The following is a 12,728-nucleotide window of genomic DNA, read 5'->3' on the forward strand; positions in this document are numbered from 1 at the left end:
CACTTTAATTCATCAAAATTTACATTTCACTCGTTAAAAAAAAAAAATACTTCCCTTTTAAACTTGACAGCCGCTCCAGCTTCCCCCGGTCTTTGCAAAGCCATTTCTGACGTCAGAAATGATAGAGCGGTCATCCTCCAATCACAGTTCTCCCCCCCGGGGGAATCCGTATCTGATTTGAAAGCCTTGATTGGAGGAAGCCGGATTCCTCATTTTAGACTCGGGAAGAGGCTTTGCGACGGGCAGAGGAAGCTGGAGTGGCTGTCAAGCTTTAAAGGTAAGTATTTTTTTACAACACAAATGAAATGTAAATTTTGATAAATTATAATGCCCCTGTTTTTAATCAAATTTTTTAAAAACCGTGCACTTTAGCATCAAAATTTACATTCACTTTAAGCACTGCATTTGTTTATGATGTTGGCTTTCTTTACATTTTTATTATTCCTTTGTAGTGGATGATCCATTTTTATTTTTTAACAAACATTCCTCCTACAACAATATCAAATATCTACCTTATTATTTCTTCTTTTCTAAATTCTATTCATTCATGAGCCACTTAGAGTGATGGTTAGTCCTAGCGTTTTTGAAACACTTGAACTTACTAGTGATACAAATAAAGGGGACTTTCAGTCATAAGTATAAAATACTTCATGCTGAAAGTTCCTTTATGTGCTTGCAACGTATGCCGCGCAGGACACTTATTTCAATGAGGTGATATTTCCACCACTTAGCCAATAGCCGATCGGCCCATTTTGCATTATGCTGTATAGCTAGCACGCTATTGGCTAACATCACCTCATTAACAAAATAGTGTTCTGCCGTGGGTGGCCTGAGGCGCTCTGCGGCATACTACATGGCTAAAAGTCCCCTTTATTTGTAGCACTAGTAACTCCTATCACCTAGGATTTACCATTACTTTAAAGGTTTCAGTTTTTGATAAATCAAACAACAAATTATAAAAAAGAACAAAAAAAAACTTTTCAGGACCCTAAAAGTCAATCTTTCATCAAAAAACAATGTATACAAAGATGATCACATAACCATCTAACTTTCCAATGTGTTGAAACTGCTACCAGATCCTGTACATGTGTATTGGTGGTTGTTCTGCACCTTCTGCATACATTTCCAAATAGAGAAATATTTAGCCAGGACCCAACTGCATAAAATGAAAACCATTGTCTGTGGAATAGATGGGGAAATTCTGAGCTATAAAATTTTGTAGTAAAGTATATTTGACCTTTGCACCATTTATTAGAACCGTGTTTTACTTCACTTGTGGAGCAGTGATGGGAACAGAGTGGGCTGTGGGTTCACACTTCAGTGACACCTGCCCTTATAATTTGTATTAACCTTTTGATGACTGGGTTACTTTGTCTACATCGGAACAACGTTCCGATGTAAACAAATTTGAATCCCGCAATCGTACATGTGATCGCGAGATTTTAATGATGGGATTGGGTCAGGGGGCGTCGCTATGACGCTAGGAATTCTCTCCAGACCGCGATTGCATCCAGGAAGCGTCGTTGGCTTCAGGACAGCCAAACAGCTAGGGTGTTCTATTCCGTCCTAACGGCGCTAAAGCCCGGCGTGGTTAGGACGGAATAGAACGCCCTAACAGCCTTAAAAGGTTAAAATGTACATTGTGAGAATGTTTACAAAATTCTCTTTTCCACAGATGAGGAAAAAAGACAGTAAGGCAAAGAAAAAGAAAGAAAAGAAAAAAAAGCGAAAGGAATCTAGACCTGTACAAATCTCTAAGGTACAATGTTCTCTTAATCTAAAAAGGAATCCTCTTTCTTAAAATGACATTAAATACCTCTTGCTGTCATGCAAAATGAACCTGAACCTCTCTAGGTTGGCCAAAAGCAAAATCTATAAATTAGATTGTCAAAATGCTATAAATTAATTAAACTGGCTATCGCAGAATTTGCGTTTTTGACATTCTAGGTAGCATATTTTTTTTTTTACATAAAAGCAAAAGGTTTTTAATGTCCTTTTACTATGTATATTTTACGAATGTCTTAGTTGTACGCTAGTAATCTATTACATTTCCTTAAATGGTCACTATATTGTAAATCTTGTTTCTTTCATGTAATTAGCAAGAGTCCATGAGCTAGTGAGGTATGGGATATACATTCATACCAGGAGGGGCAAAGTTTCCCAAACCTCAAAATGCCTACAAATACACCCCTCACCACACCCACAAATCAGTTTTACAAACTTTGCCTCCCGTGGAGGTGGTGAAGTAAGTTTGTGCTAGATTCTTCATTGATATGCGCTTCGCAGCAGGCTGGAGCCCGGTTTTCCTCTCAGTGTGCAGTGAATGTCAGAGGGATGTGAAGAGAGTATTGCCTATTTGAATTCAATGATCTCCTTCTACGGGGTCTATTTCATAGGTTCTCCGTTATCGGTCGTAGAGATTCATCTCTTACCTCCCTTTTCAGATCGACGATATACTCTTATATATACCATTACCTCTACTGATTCTCGTTTCAGTACTGGTTTGGCTTTCTACTACATGTAGATGAGTGTCCTGGGGTAAGTAAGTCTTATTTTTTGTGACCCTCTAAGCTATGGTTGGGCACTTTTATATAAAGTTCTAAATATATGTGTTTAAACATTTATTTGCCTTGATTCAGGATGTTCGATATTCCTTATTTCAGACAGTCTGTTTCATTATTTGGGATAATGCATATGAATAATCAATTTTTCTTACCTTAAAATTTGACTTTTTTTCCTGTGGGCTGTTACGCTCGCGGGGGCTGAGAATGCTTCATTTTATTGCGTCATTCTTGTCGCGGACTTTTTTGGCACAAAAATTTTCTTCATTTCCGGTGTCATACTTGTCGCCGGAAGTTGCTTAATTTTTTTTGACGTTTTTGCCCCAAAAATGTCGGCGTCACCGGATGTGGCGTAATTTTTGGCGCCAAAAGCATTTAGGCGCCAAATAATGTGGGCGTCTTTTTTTGGCGCTTAAAAATATGGGCGTCATTATTGTCTCCACATTATTTAAGTCTCGTTGTTTATTTGCTTCTGGTTGCTAGAAGCTTGTTCATTGGCATTTTTTCCCATTCCTGAAACTGTCATTTAAGGAATTTGATCAATTTTGCTTTATATGTTTTTTCTATTACATATTGCAAGATGTCTAAGATTGACCCTGAATCAGAAACTACTTCTGGAAAATAGCTGCCTGATGTTGGATCTACCAAAGTTAAGTGTATTTGTTGTAAACTTATGGTAACTGTTCCTCCGGCTGTTGTTTGTGATGAATGTCATGACAAACTTGCTAATGCAGATAATATTTCCGAATGTTCCATTACCTGTTGCTGTTCCATCAACATCTAATACTCAGGGTGTTCCTGTTAACATAAGAGATTTTGTTTCTAAATCTATTAGGAAGGCTATGTCTGTTATTCCTCCTTCCAGTAAAGTAAAAGGTTTTTTAAAACTTCTCATTTTCCAGATGAATTTTTAAATGAACATCATCATTCTGATTCTGTTTCTGATAATGATTTTTCTGTTTCAGAGATTGATACTGATAAATCTTCATATTTATTTAAAATGGAATTTATTCGTTCTTTACTTAAAGAAGTCTTAATTGCATTAGAAATAGAGGAACCTGGTCCTCTTGATACTAAATCTAAACGTTTAAATAAGGTTTTTAAACCTCCTGTAGTTATTCCGGAGGTTTTTCCCGTCCCTAATGCTATTTCTGAAGTAATTTCCAGGGAATGGAATAATCTGGGTAATTCATTTACTCCTTCTAAACGGTTTAAGAAATTTATATCCTGTGCCATCTGACAGATTAGAGTTTTGGGACAAAATCCCTAAGGTTGATGGGGCTATCTCTACTCTTGCTAAACGTACTACTATTCCTACGGCAGATAGTACTTCCTTTAAGGATCCTTTAGATAGGAAAATTGAATCCTTTCTAAGAAAAGCTTACTTATGTTCAGGTAATCTTCTTAGGCCTGCTATATCTTTGGCGGATGTTGCTGCAGCTTCAACTTTCTGGTTGGAGGCTTTAGCACAACAAGTAACAGATCATAATACTCATAGCGTTGTTAATCTTCTTCAACATGCTAATAACTTTATTTGTGATGCCATCTTTGATATCATTAGGGTTGATGTCAGGTATATGTCTTTAGCTATTTCAGCTAGATGAGCTTTATGGCTTAAAACTTGGAATGCTGATATGTCTTCTAAGTCAACTTTGCTTTCCCTTTCTTTCCAAGGTAATTGTTTGGTTCACAGTTGGATTCTATTATTTCAACTGTTACTGGGGGGAAAGGAACTTTTTTACCACAGGATAAAAAATCTAAAGGTAAATATAGGGCTGCTAATCGTTTTTGTTCCTTTCGTCACAATAAGGAACAAAAGCCTGATCCTTCCCCTACAGGAACGGTATCAGTTTGGAAACCATCTCCAGTCTGGAATAAATCCAAGCCTTTTAGAAAGCCAAAGCCAGCTCCCAAGTCCACATGAAGGTGCGGCCCTCATTCCAGCCCAGCTGGTAGGGGGCAGATTAAGATTTTTCAAAGAAATTTGGATCAATTCAATTCACAGTCTTTGGATTCAGAACATTGTTTCACAAGGGTACAGAATAGGCTGCAAGAAGATTTTTTCTTTCTCGTGTTCCAATAAATCCAGTGAAGGCTCAAGCGTTTCTGAAATGTGTTTCAGATCTAGAGTTGGCTGGAGTAATTGTGCCAGTTTAGTTCTGGAACAGGGTCTGGGGTTTTACTCAAATCTATTCATTGTACCAAAGAAGGAGGATTCCTTCAGACCAGTTCTGGATTTAAAAATATTGAATCGTTATGTAAGAATACCAACATTCAAAATGGTAACTATAAGGACTATTCTGCCTTTTGTTCAGCAAGGGCATTATATGTCCACAATAGATTTACAAGATGCATATCTGCATATTCCGATTCATCCAGATCACTATCAGTTTCTGAGATTCTCTTTTCTAGACAAGCATTACCAGTTTGTGGCTCTGCCGTTTGGCCTAGCAACAGCTCCAAGGATTTTTACAAAGGTTCTCGATGCCCTACTATCTGTAATCAGAGAACAGGGTATTGTGGTATTTCCTTATTTGGACGATATCTTGGTACTTGCTCAGTCTTCACATTTAGCAGAATCTCATACGAATCGACTTGCATCGTTTCTTCGAGAACATGGTTGGAGGATCAATTTACCAAAGAGTTTGTTGATTCCTCAGACAAGGGTAACCTTTTTTTCCAGATAGATTCAGTGTCCATGACTCTGTTGTTGACGGACAAGAGACGTCTGAAATTGGTTTCAGCTTGTCGAAACCTTCAGTCTCAATCATTCCCTTCGGTAGCCTTATGCATGGAAATTCTAGGTCTTATGACTGCTGCATCAGATGCGATCCCCTTTGCTCGTTTTCACATGCGACCTCTTCAGCTCTGTATGCTGAACCAGTGGTGCAGGGATTATACAAAGAATTCACAATTAATATCTTTAAAACCGAATGTACGACACTCTCTGACGTGGTGAACAGACCACCATCGTTTAGTTCAGGGGGCTTCTTTTGTTCTTCCGACCTGGACTGTGATCTCAACAGATGCAAGTCTGACAGGTTGGGGAGCTGTATGGGGGTCTCTGACAGCACAGGGGGTTTGGGAATCTCAGGAGGCGAGATTACCAATCAACATTTTGGAACTCTGTGCGATTTTCAGAGCTCTTCAGTTGTGGCCTCTTCTAAAGAGAGAGTCGTTCATTTGTTTTCAGACGGACAATGTCACAACCGTGGCATATTTCAATCATCAAGGAGGGACTCACAGTCCTCTGGCTATGAAAGAAGTTACTCGAATACTTGTATGGGCGGAATCCAGCTCCTGTCTAATTTCTGTGGTTCACATCCCAGGTATAGACAAATGGGAAGCGGATTATCTCAGTCGCCAAACATTACATCCGGGCGAATGGTCTCTTCACCCAGAGGTATTTCTTCAGATTGTTCAAATCTGGGGACTTCCAGAAATAGATCTGATGGCTTCTCATCTAAACAAGAAGCTTCCCAGGTATCTGTCCAGATCCAGGGATCCTCAGGCGGAAGCAGTGGATGCATTGTCACTTCCTTGGAAGTATCATCCTGCCTATATCTTTCCGCCTCTAGTTCTTCTTCCAAGAGTGATTTCCAAGATTCTAAAGGAGCGTTCGTTTGTTCTGCTGGTGGCTCCAACATGGCCTCACAGGTTTTGGTATGTTCGGATGGCTACTTGCCAACCGTGGACTCTTCCGTTAAGACCAGACCTTCTATCGCAAGGTCCTTTTTTCCATCAGGATCTCAAATCCTTAAATTTGAAGGTATGGAGATTGAACGCTTGATTCTCAGTCGTAGAGGTTTCTCTGACTCCGTAATTAATACTATGTTACAGGCTCGTAAATCTGTGTCTAGGAAGATATATTATCGAGTCTGGAAGACTTACATATCTTGGTGTTCTTCTCATCATTTTTCTTGGCATTCTTTTAGAATTCCTAGAATTTTACAGTTTCTTCAGGATGGTCTGGATAAAGGTTTGTCTGCAAGTTCCTTGAAAGGACAAATCTCTGCTCTTTCTGTTCTTTTTCACAGAAAGATTGCTAATCTTCCTGATATTCATTGTTTTGTACAGGCTTTGGTTCGTATAAAACCTGTCATTAAGTCAATTTCTCCTCCTTGGAGTTTGAATTTGGTTCTGGGGGCTCTTCAAGCTCCTCCGTTTGAACCTATGCATTCGCTGGATATTAAATTACTTTCTTTGAAAGTTTTGTTTCTTTTGGCCATCTCTTCTGCTAGAAGAGTTTCTGAATTATCTGCTCTTTCTTGTGAGTCTCCTTTTCTGATTTTTCATCAGGATAAGGCGGTTTTGCGAACTTCATTTAAATTTTTACCTAAGGTTGTGAATTCTAACAACATTAGTAGAGAAATTGTGGTTCCTTCATTGTGTCCTAATCCTAAGAACTCTAAGGAAAGATTGTTGCATTCTTTGGATGTAGTTAGAGCTTTGAAATATTATGTTGAAGCTACTAAAGATTTCCGAAAGACTTCTAGTCTATTTGTTATCTTTTCTGGTTCTAGGAAAGGTCAGAAGGCCTCTGCCATTTCTTTGGCGTTTTGGTTAAAGTCTTTGATTCATCATGCTTATGTTGAGTCGGGTAGAACTCCACCTCAAAGGATTACAGCTCATTCGACTAGGTCAGTTTCTACTTCCTGGGCATTTAGGAATGAAGCTTTGGTTGATCAGATTTGCAAAGCAGCAACTTGGTCTTCTTTGCATACTTTTACTAAATTCTACCATTTTGATGTGTTTTCTTCTTCTGAAGCAGTCTTTGGTAGAAAAGTACTTCAGGCAGCTGTTTCAGTTTGATTCTTCTGCTTATAATTTCAGGGTTTTTTTTTCATTATAAGATTTAAACTTTGTTTGGGGTGTGGATTATTTTTCAGCGGAATTGGCTGTCTTTATTTTATCCCTCCCTCTCTAGTGACTCTTGCGAAGATCCACATCTTGGGTATTCATTATCCCATACGTCACTAGCTCATGGACTCTTGCTAATTACATGATAGAAAACATAATTTATGTAAGAACTTACCTGATAAATTAATTTCTTTCATATTAGCAAGAGTCCATGAGGCCCACCCTTTTTGGGGTGGTTATGATTTTTTGTATAAAGCACAATTATTCCAATTCCTTATTTTTTATGCTTTCGCACTTTTTTCTTATCACCCCACTTCTTGGCTATTCGTTAAACTGATTTGTGGGTGTGGTGAGGGGTGTATTTGTAGGCATTTTGAGGTTTGGGAAACTTTGCCCCTCCTGGTAGGAATGTATATCCCATACGTCACTAGCTCATGGACTCTTGCCAATATAAAAGAAATGAATTTATCAGGTAAGTTCTTACATAAATTATGTTTTTCCCTTAATGTGTTCCAATGATATGTTTTACTTACTGCAGAGTATTAAATGGGATATTGTTCCTTTATGTATATTTTTGTTTTTGAAGTACATGTTTTTGCTAATTAAAACCATCACTTATTGTTCTCAAGGATATGCTCATTTAAATGGGCTGACCCTGCAGAAAGCACAGACTTTTTCATGTTATCTATTTCTGTAAATAAAACCTAATAATTAAAGGAATAGTCTACTCAAAATTAAACATTTATGATTCAGACAGCATGCAACTTTCTAATTGACTCCTATTACCAATTTTTATTCGTTCTCTTTGAATCTTTTTTTTTTTAATTTAAGCTTAGGAGCCAGCCCATTTTTGGTTCAGCACCTGGGTACTGCTTGCTGATTGGTGGCTACATTTAGACACCAATCAAAAAGTGCTATCCAGGTGCTGGACCAAAAGTGAGCTGGCAACTATGCTTACATTATTACTTTTTCAAATAAAGATACCAAGAGGACGAAGAAAAATTTATAATAGGAGTAAATTAAAAAGTTGCTTAAAATTGTATGCTATATCTGAAACATGAAAGTTTAATTTTGAGTAGACTATTCCTTTTAGTATTGAAATGCCAATTAAGGTTTGGGAAAGTCAATTGGCAAAATCAGCTATTTCAGATTTAAAGGGACATGAAACCGAAAATATTTCTTTCATGATTCAGATAGAGAATACACTTTTCAACAACATTCCAATTTACTTCTATTATAAAATTTGCTTCATTCTTTAGATATCCTTTGCTGAAGAAATAGAAATGCACATGGGTGAGCCAATCACACGATGCATCCATGTACAACCTCCAATCAGCAGCTACTGAGCCTATTTAGATATGCTTTTAAACAAAATATATCAAGAGGATGAAGCAAATTAGATAACAGAAATACATTGAAAAATTGTTTAAAATTTCATGCTCTTTAAAAATTATAAAAGAAAAAATGTGGGTTTCATGTCCCTTTAAAAACAAATCTCTTTACCACACCCACTGGAAGGTTAATTTACTCTATCTCCTGTTTTCACAGCTTTTCTACAGAGCATATAAACACATTCATATTTTCAGTATAGGTGGTGGTTTCAACAGACAAAAGCAGCTATTCAGATGACAAAATAAAGGTAAAGGAGCAATTTGCAAACAATTTTATACACTCCAGCAGGTAAAATTGATCTTTGGGAACACGTTAAAGGGGAGAAAATATAACAGTACATTATCCCTTTAAAGGGACAGTCAACCCAAAAATTACTTTAACTTATTTAGATTAGTTAACTAACTATCTTTACAGTAAACTGTAGCCAAATTTCCATCTAAATAAACTTTGGCAGAAAATAAACTTACTAGATCTCATCTGGCAGTTTGGAAATGGCCGCCTGACCCCTCCTTTTCTGACGTCTCCCAAAAGCTTGCATTAGTACAGGATCCTTTTCTCGAGTCTAGTAGTCTCATCCCTGCGCGCTCCTGCAATTTCAGCTAACAGCTGTTCATACCCGGCACTCACTGCCTCTCATCCATGCTGTGCGCTGTGTGTTACAGAGACTGAGAGGCAGTGAGTGCCGGGCAGGCAGCGATATGATGGTCTGAGATTAGAGAGAAATGTTTTATTTTTTTTGTATTTCCCTCACTACACAGTCCTCTCTGATTGACTTTTTCGCGCATCATCAGCATCACTTGTATATAAGATTTATAATTCTGACAGATGGCAATCGTAAGAAAGAGGAACTCTGTGAAATGTTGGCACAGGTTGTTTTAAATGAATTAAATTCATTCCAGCTATCACTGTGTTTGTACCTTGATTTCCCCCAGAAGATTTCACCTATTTGATTCTACTGAAAGAAATACAATTTGCTTACTAAGCAGAGGCTTCATAACGTTCCTTGTTACACAAAATGTCATATCCTGTATAAAAAAAAAATACGCTGAGCTGCAGGGTTTATTCTCAGCTTAAAATAATGTTATGTGAAGTTTCTGTTATAATCAGGGAATCTTGTAACCAGAATATTACGTTATTGATCTAACCACTGAGGTCTAACCACCCGCCCGACACTGCTCATAGACACTTGGATTAGCCTGGGTTGTGTGTCGGTATAACGCTGCAGGCGGGGAGGGGGAATCTTCTTACTGCCAAGAGGAGCGGAGTGTGTGAATATAAATAAGCCTCTTCCTTCCTCCTCCTGCCTCTGTCAAAGCGGATATCACAATGCTTGTGTATTCAGTTTAATTTATACGGATTACGAATAACAAGGTATAAAATACCTATTTATAATTATATGTCCCTCTATGTGATTGCTCATAGACAGATTAGTTATTTGAGTATTAATTGTCAGGACCAAGCAACTTTAAGCATTAATTATATTGCTGTATGCACTATCTCTCTCTGTGCACTGTGAGTATATAAATACACGTTTGTCCTGGCGCGGCTTCCGTACGCCAGGACAAACGTGTATTTATATACTCACAGTGCACAGAGAGAGATACTGCATAGTGCATACAGCAATATAACTAATGCTTAAAGTTGCTTGGTCCTGACAATTAATACTCAAATAACTAATCTGTCTATGAGCAATCACAGAGGGACATATAATTATAAATAGGTATTTTATACCTTGTTATTCGTAATCCGTATAAATTAAACTGAATACACAAGCATTGTGATATCCGCTTTGACAGAGGCAGGAGGAGGAAGGAAGAGGCTTATTTATATTCACACACTCCGCTCCTCTTGGCAGTAAGAAGATTCCCCCTCCCCGCCTGCAGCGTTATACCGACACACAACCCAGGCTAATCCAAGTGTCTATGAGCAGTGTCGGGCGGGTGGTTAGACCTCAGTGGTTAGATCAATAACGTAATATTCTGGTTACAAGATTCCCTGATTATAACAGAAACTTCACATAACATTATTTTAAGCTGAGAATAAACCCTGCAGCTCAGCGTATTTTTTTTTTATACAGGATATGACATTTTGTGTAACAAGGAACGTTATGAAGCCTCTGCTTAGTAAGCAAATTGTATTTCTTTCAGTAGAATCAAATAGGTGAAATCTTCTGGGGGAAATCAAGGTACAAACACAGTGATAGCTGGAATGAATTTAATTCATTTAAAACAACCTGTGCCAACATTTCACAGAGTTCCTCTTTCTTACGATTGCCATCTGTCAGAATTATAAATCTTATATACAAGTGATGATGCGCGAAAAAGTCAATCAGAGAGGACTGTGTAGTGAGGGAAATACAAAAAAAATAAAACATTTCTCTCTAATCTCAGACCATCATATCGCTGACTGCCCGGCAATCACTGCCTCTCAGTCTCTGTAACACACAGCGCACAGCATGGATGAGAGGCAGTGAGTGCCGGGTATGAACAGCTGTTAGCTGAAATTGCAGGAGCGCGCAGGGATGAGACTACTAGACTCGAGAAAAGGATCCTGTACTAATGCAAGCTTTTGGGAGACGTCAGAAAAGGAGGGGTCAGGCGGCCATTTCCAAACTGCCAGATGAGATCTAGTAAGTTTATTTTCTGCCAAAGTTTATTTAGATGGAAATTTGGCTACAGTTTACTGTAAAGATAGTTAGTTAACTAATCTAAATAAGTTAAAGTAATTTTTGGGTTGACTGTCCCTTTAAACCAGGTGGAAATACTTGTTAGAACTTAACCTAAGTCAAAATAATAATAGATTATTCCATCCTTTGTGTTTATGTGAATAATTGCCTAAGGCTGCTTGCCTATTGTATTGTAGTCTACTCTCCATAATTGCCCTCAGATTACATCTTTTTTTAAAGGGACATAAAGCACATGATACATTTAAAACAAGTATTAGCCTAGGACCAATATGCACTGTATTGGTTACAGACGTGGACTCCTTGCCCAGTGTGCTTAGAGGAATGTGGCTGCACCTCACTGACGAGGCCCATAGGAGGCCGAAACGATCGTCTGGGGTTGTCATGTTCCTTGTTCAGAGGAGAATTGCCTGGTATTTCGGGGCTGGACTGACCTTACTTGGCGGGATCAGACTGATATACTTCAGGAAAGTTTTCTTCTGTGAAAAGCACACTGGTCTAAAAGAGGCTGCTTCCAGGTGGTAAATCGCCATAGAACAAGCCACTGAGCTGTTGTTCGTTCCTGGTAGAGCGCTTCTCTCTTCGTATGCAAATTATTATGACCCTGGGGAAGTCTCCCTATGGGTGATGGGGGAAACCAGACGTGGACTCCTTGCCCAGTGTGCTTAGAGGAATGTGGCTGCACCTCACTGACGAGGCCCATAGGAGGCCGAAACGATCGTCTGGGGTTGTCATGTTCCTTGTTCAGAGGAGAATTGCCTGGTATTTCGGGGCTGGACTGACCTTACTTGGCGGGATCAGACTGATATACTTCAGGAAAGTTTTCTTCTGTGAAAAGCACACTGGTCTAAAAGAGGCTGCTTCCAGGTGGTAAATCGCCATAGAACAAGCCACTGAGCTGTTGTTCGTTCCTGGTAGAGCGCTTCTCTCTTCGTATGCAAATTATTATGACCCTGGGGAAGTCTCCCTATGGGTGATGGGGGAAACCAGACGTGGACTCCTTGCCCAGTGTGCTTAGAGGAATGTGGCTGCACCTCACTGACGAGGCCCATAGGAGGCCGAAACGATCGTCTGGGGTTGTCATGTTCCTTGTTCAGAGGAGAATTGCCTGGTATTTCGGGGCTGGACTGACCTTACTTGGCGGGATCAGACTGATATACTTCAGGAAAGTTTTCTTCTGTGAAAAGCACACTGGTCTAAAAGAGGCTGCTTCCAGGTGGTAAATCGCCATA

General features: G+C 38.9%; 1 protein-coding gene across 4 annotated transcripts in view; it reads left to right on the top strand.

Moving 5' to 3' along the window:
* LOC128657967 (RNA-binding protein with serine-rich domain 1) overlaps positions 1-12,728 on the top strand; it is a 45,514-nt gene that overhangs the window by 10,175 nt on the left and 22,611 nt on the right. For 3 of the 4 annotated variants that reach the window (XM_053712404.1, XM_053712405.1, XM_053712403.1), the window contains exons 5-6: positions 1,676-1,759; positions 9,013-9,060. In XM_053712404.1, coding sequence (XP_053568379.1) covers positions 1,676-1,759; positions 9,013-9,060 — 132 coding nt within the window. The remainder of the gene's footprint in view (positions 1-1,675; positions 1,760-9,012; positions 9,061-12,728) is intronic. The other variant, XM_053712406.1, reaches the window with a different exon arrangement.

This window comes from Bombina bombina, chromosome 4 (genome assembly GCF_027579735.1).
Source record: "Bombina bombina isolate aBomBom1 chromosome 4, aBomBom1.pri, whole genome shotgun sequence".
NCBI lineage: Eukaryota > Metazoa > Chordata > Amphibia > Anura > Bombinatoridae > Bombina > Bombina bombina.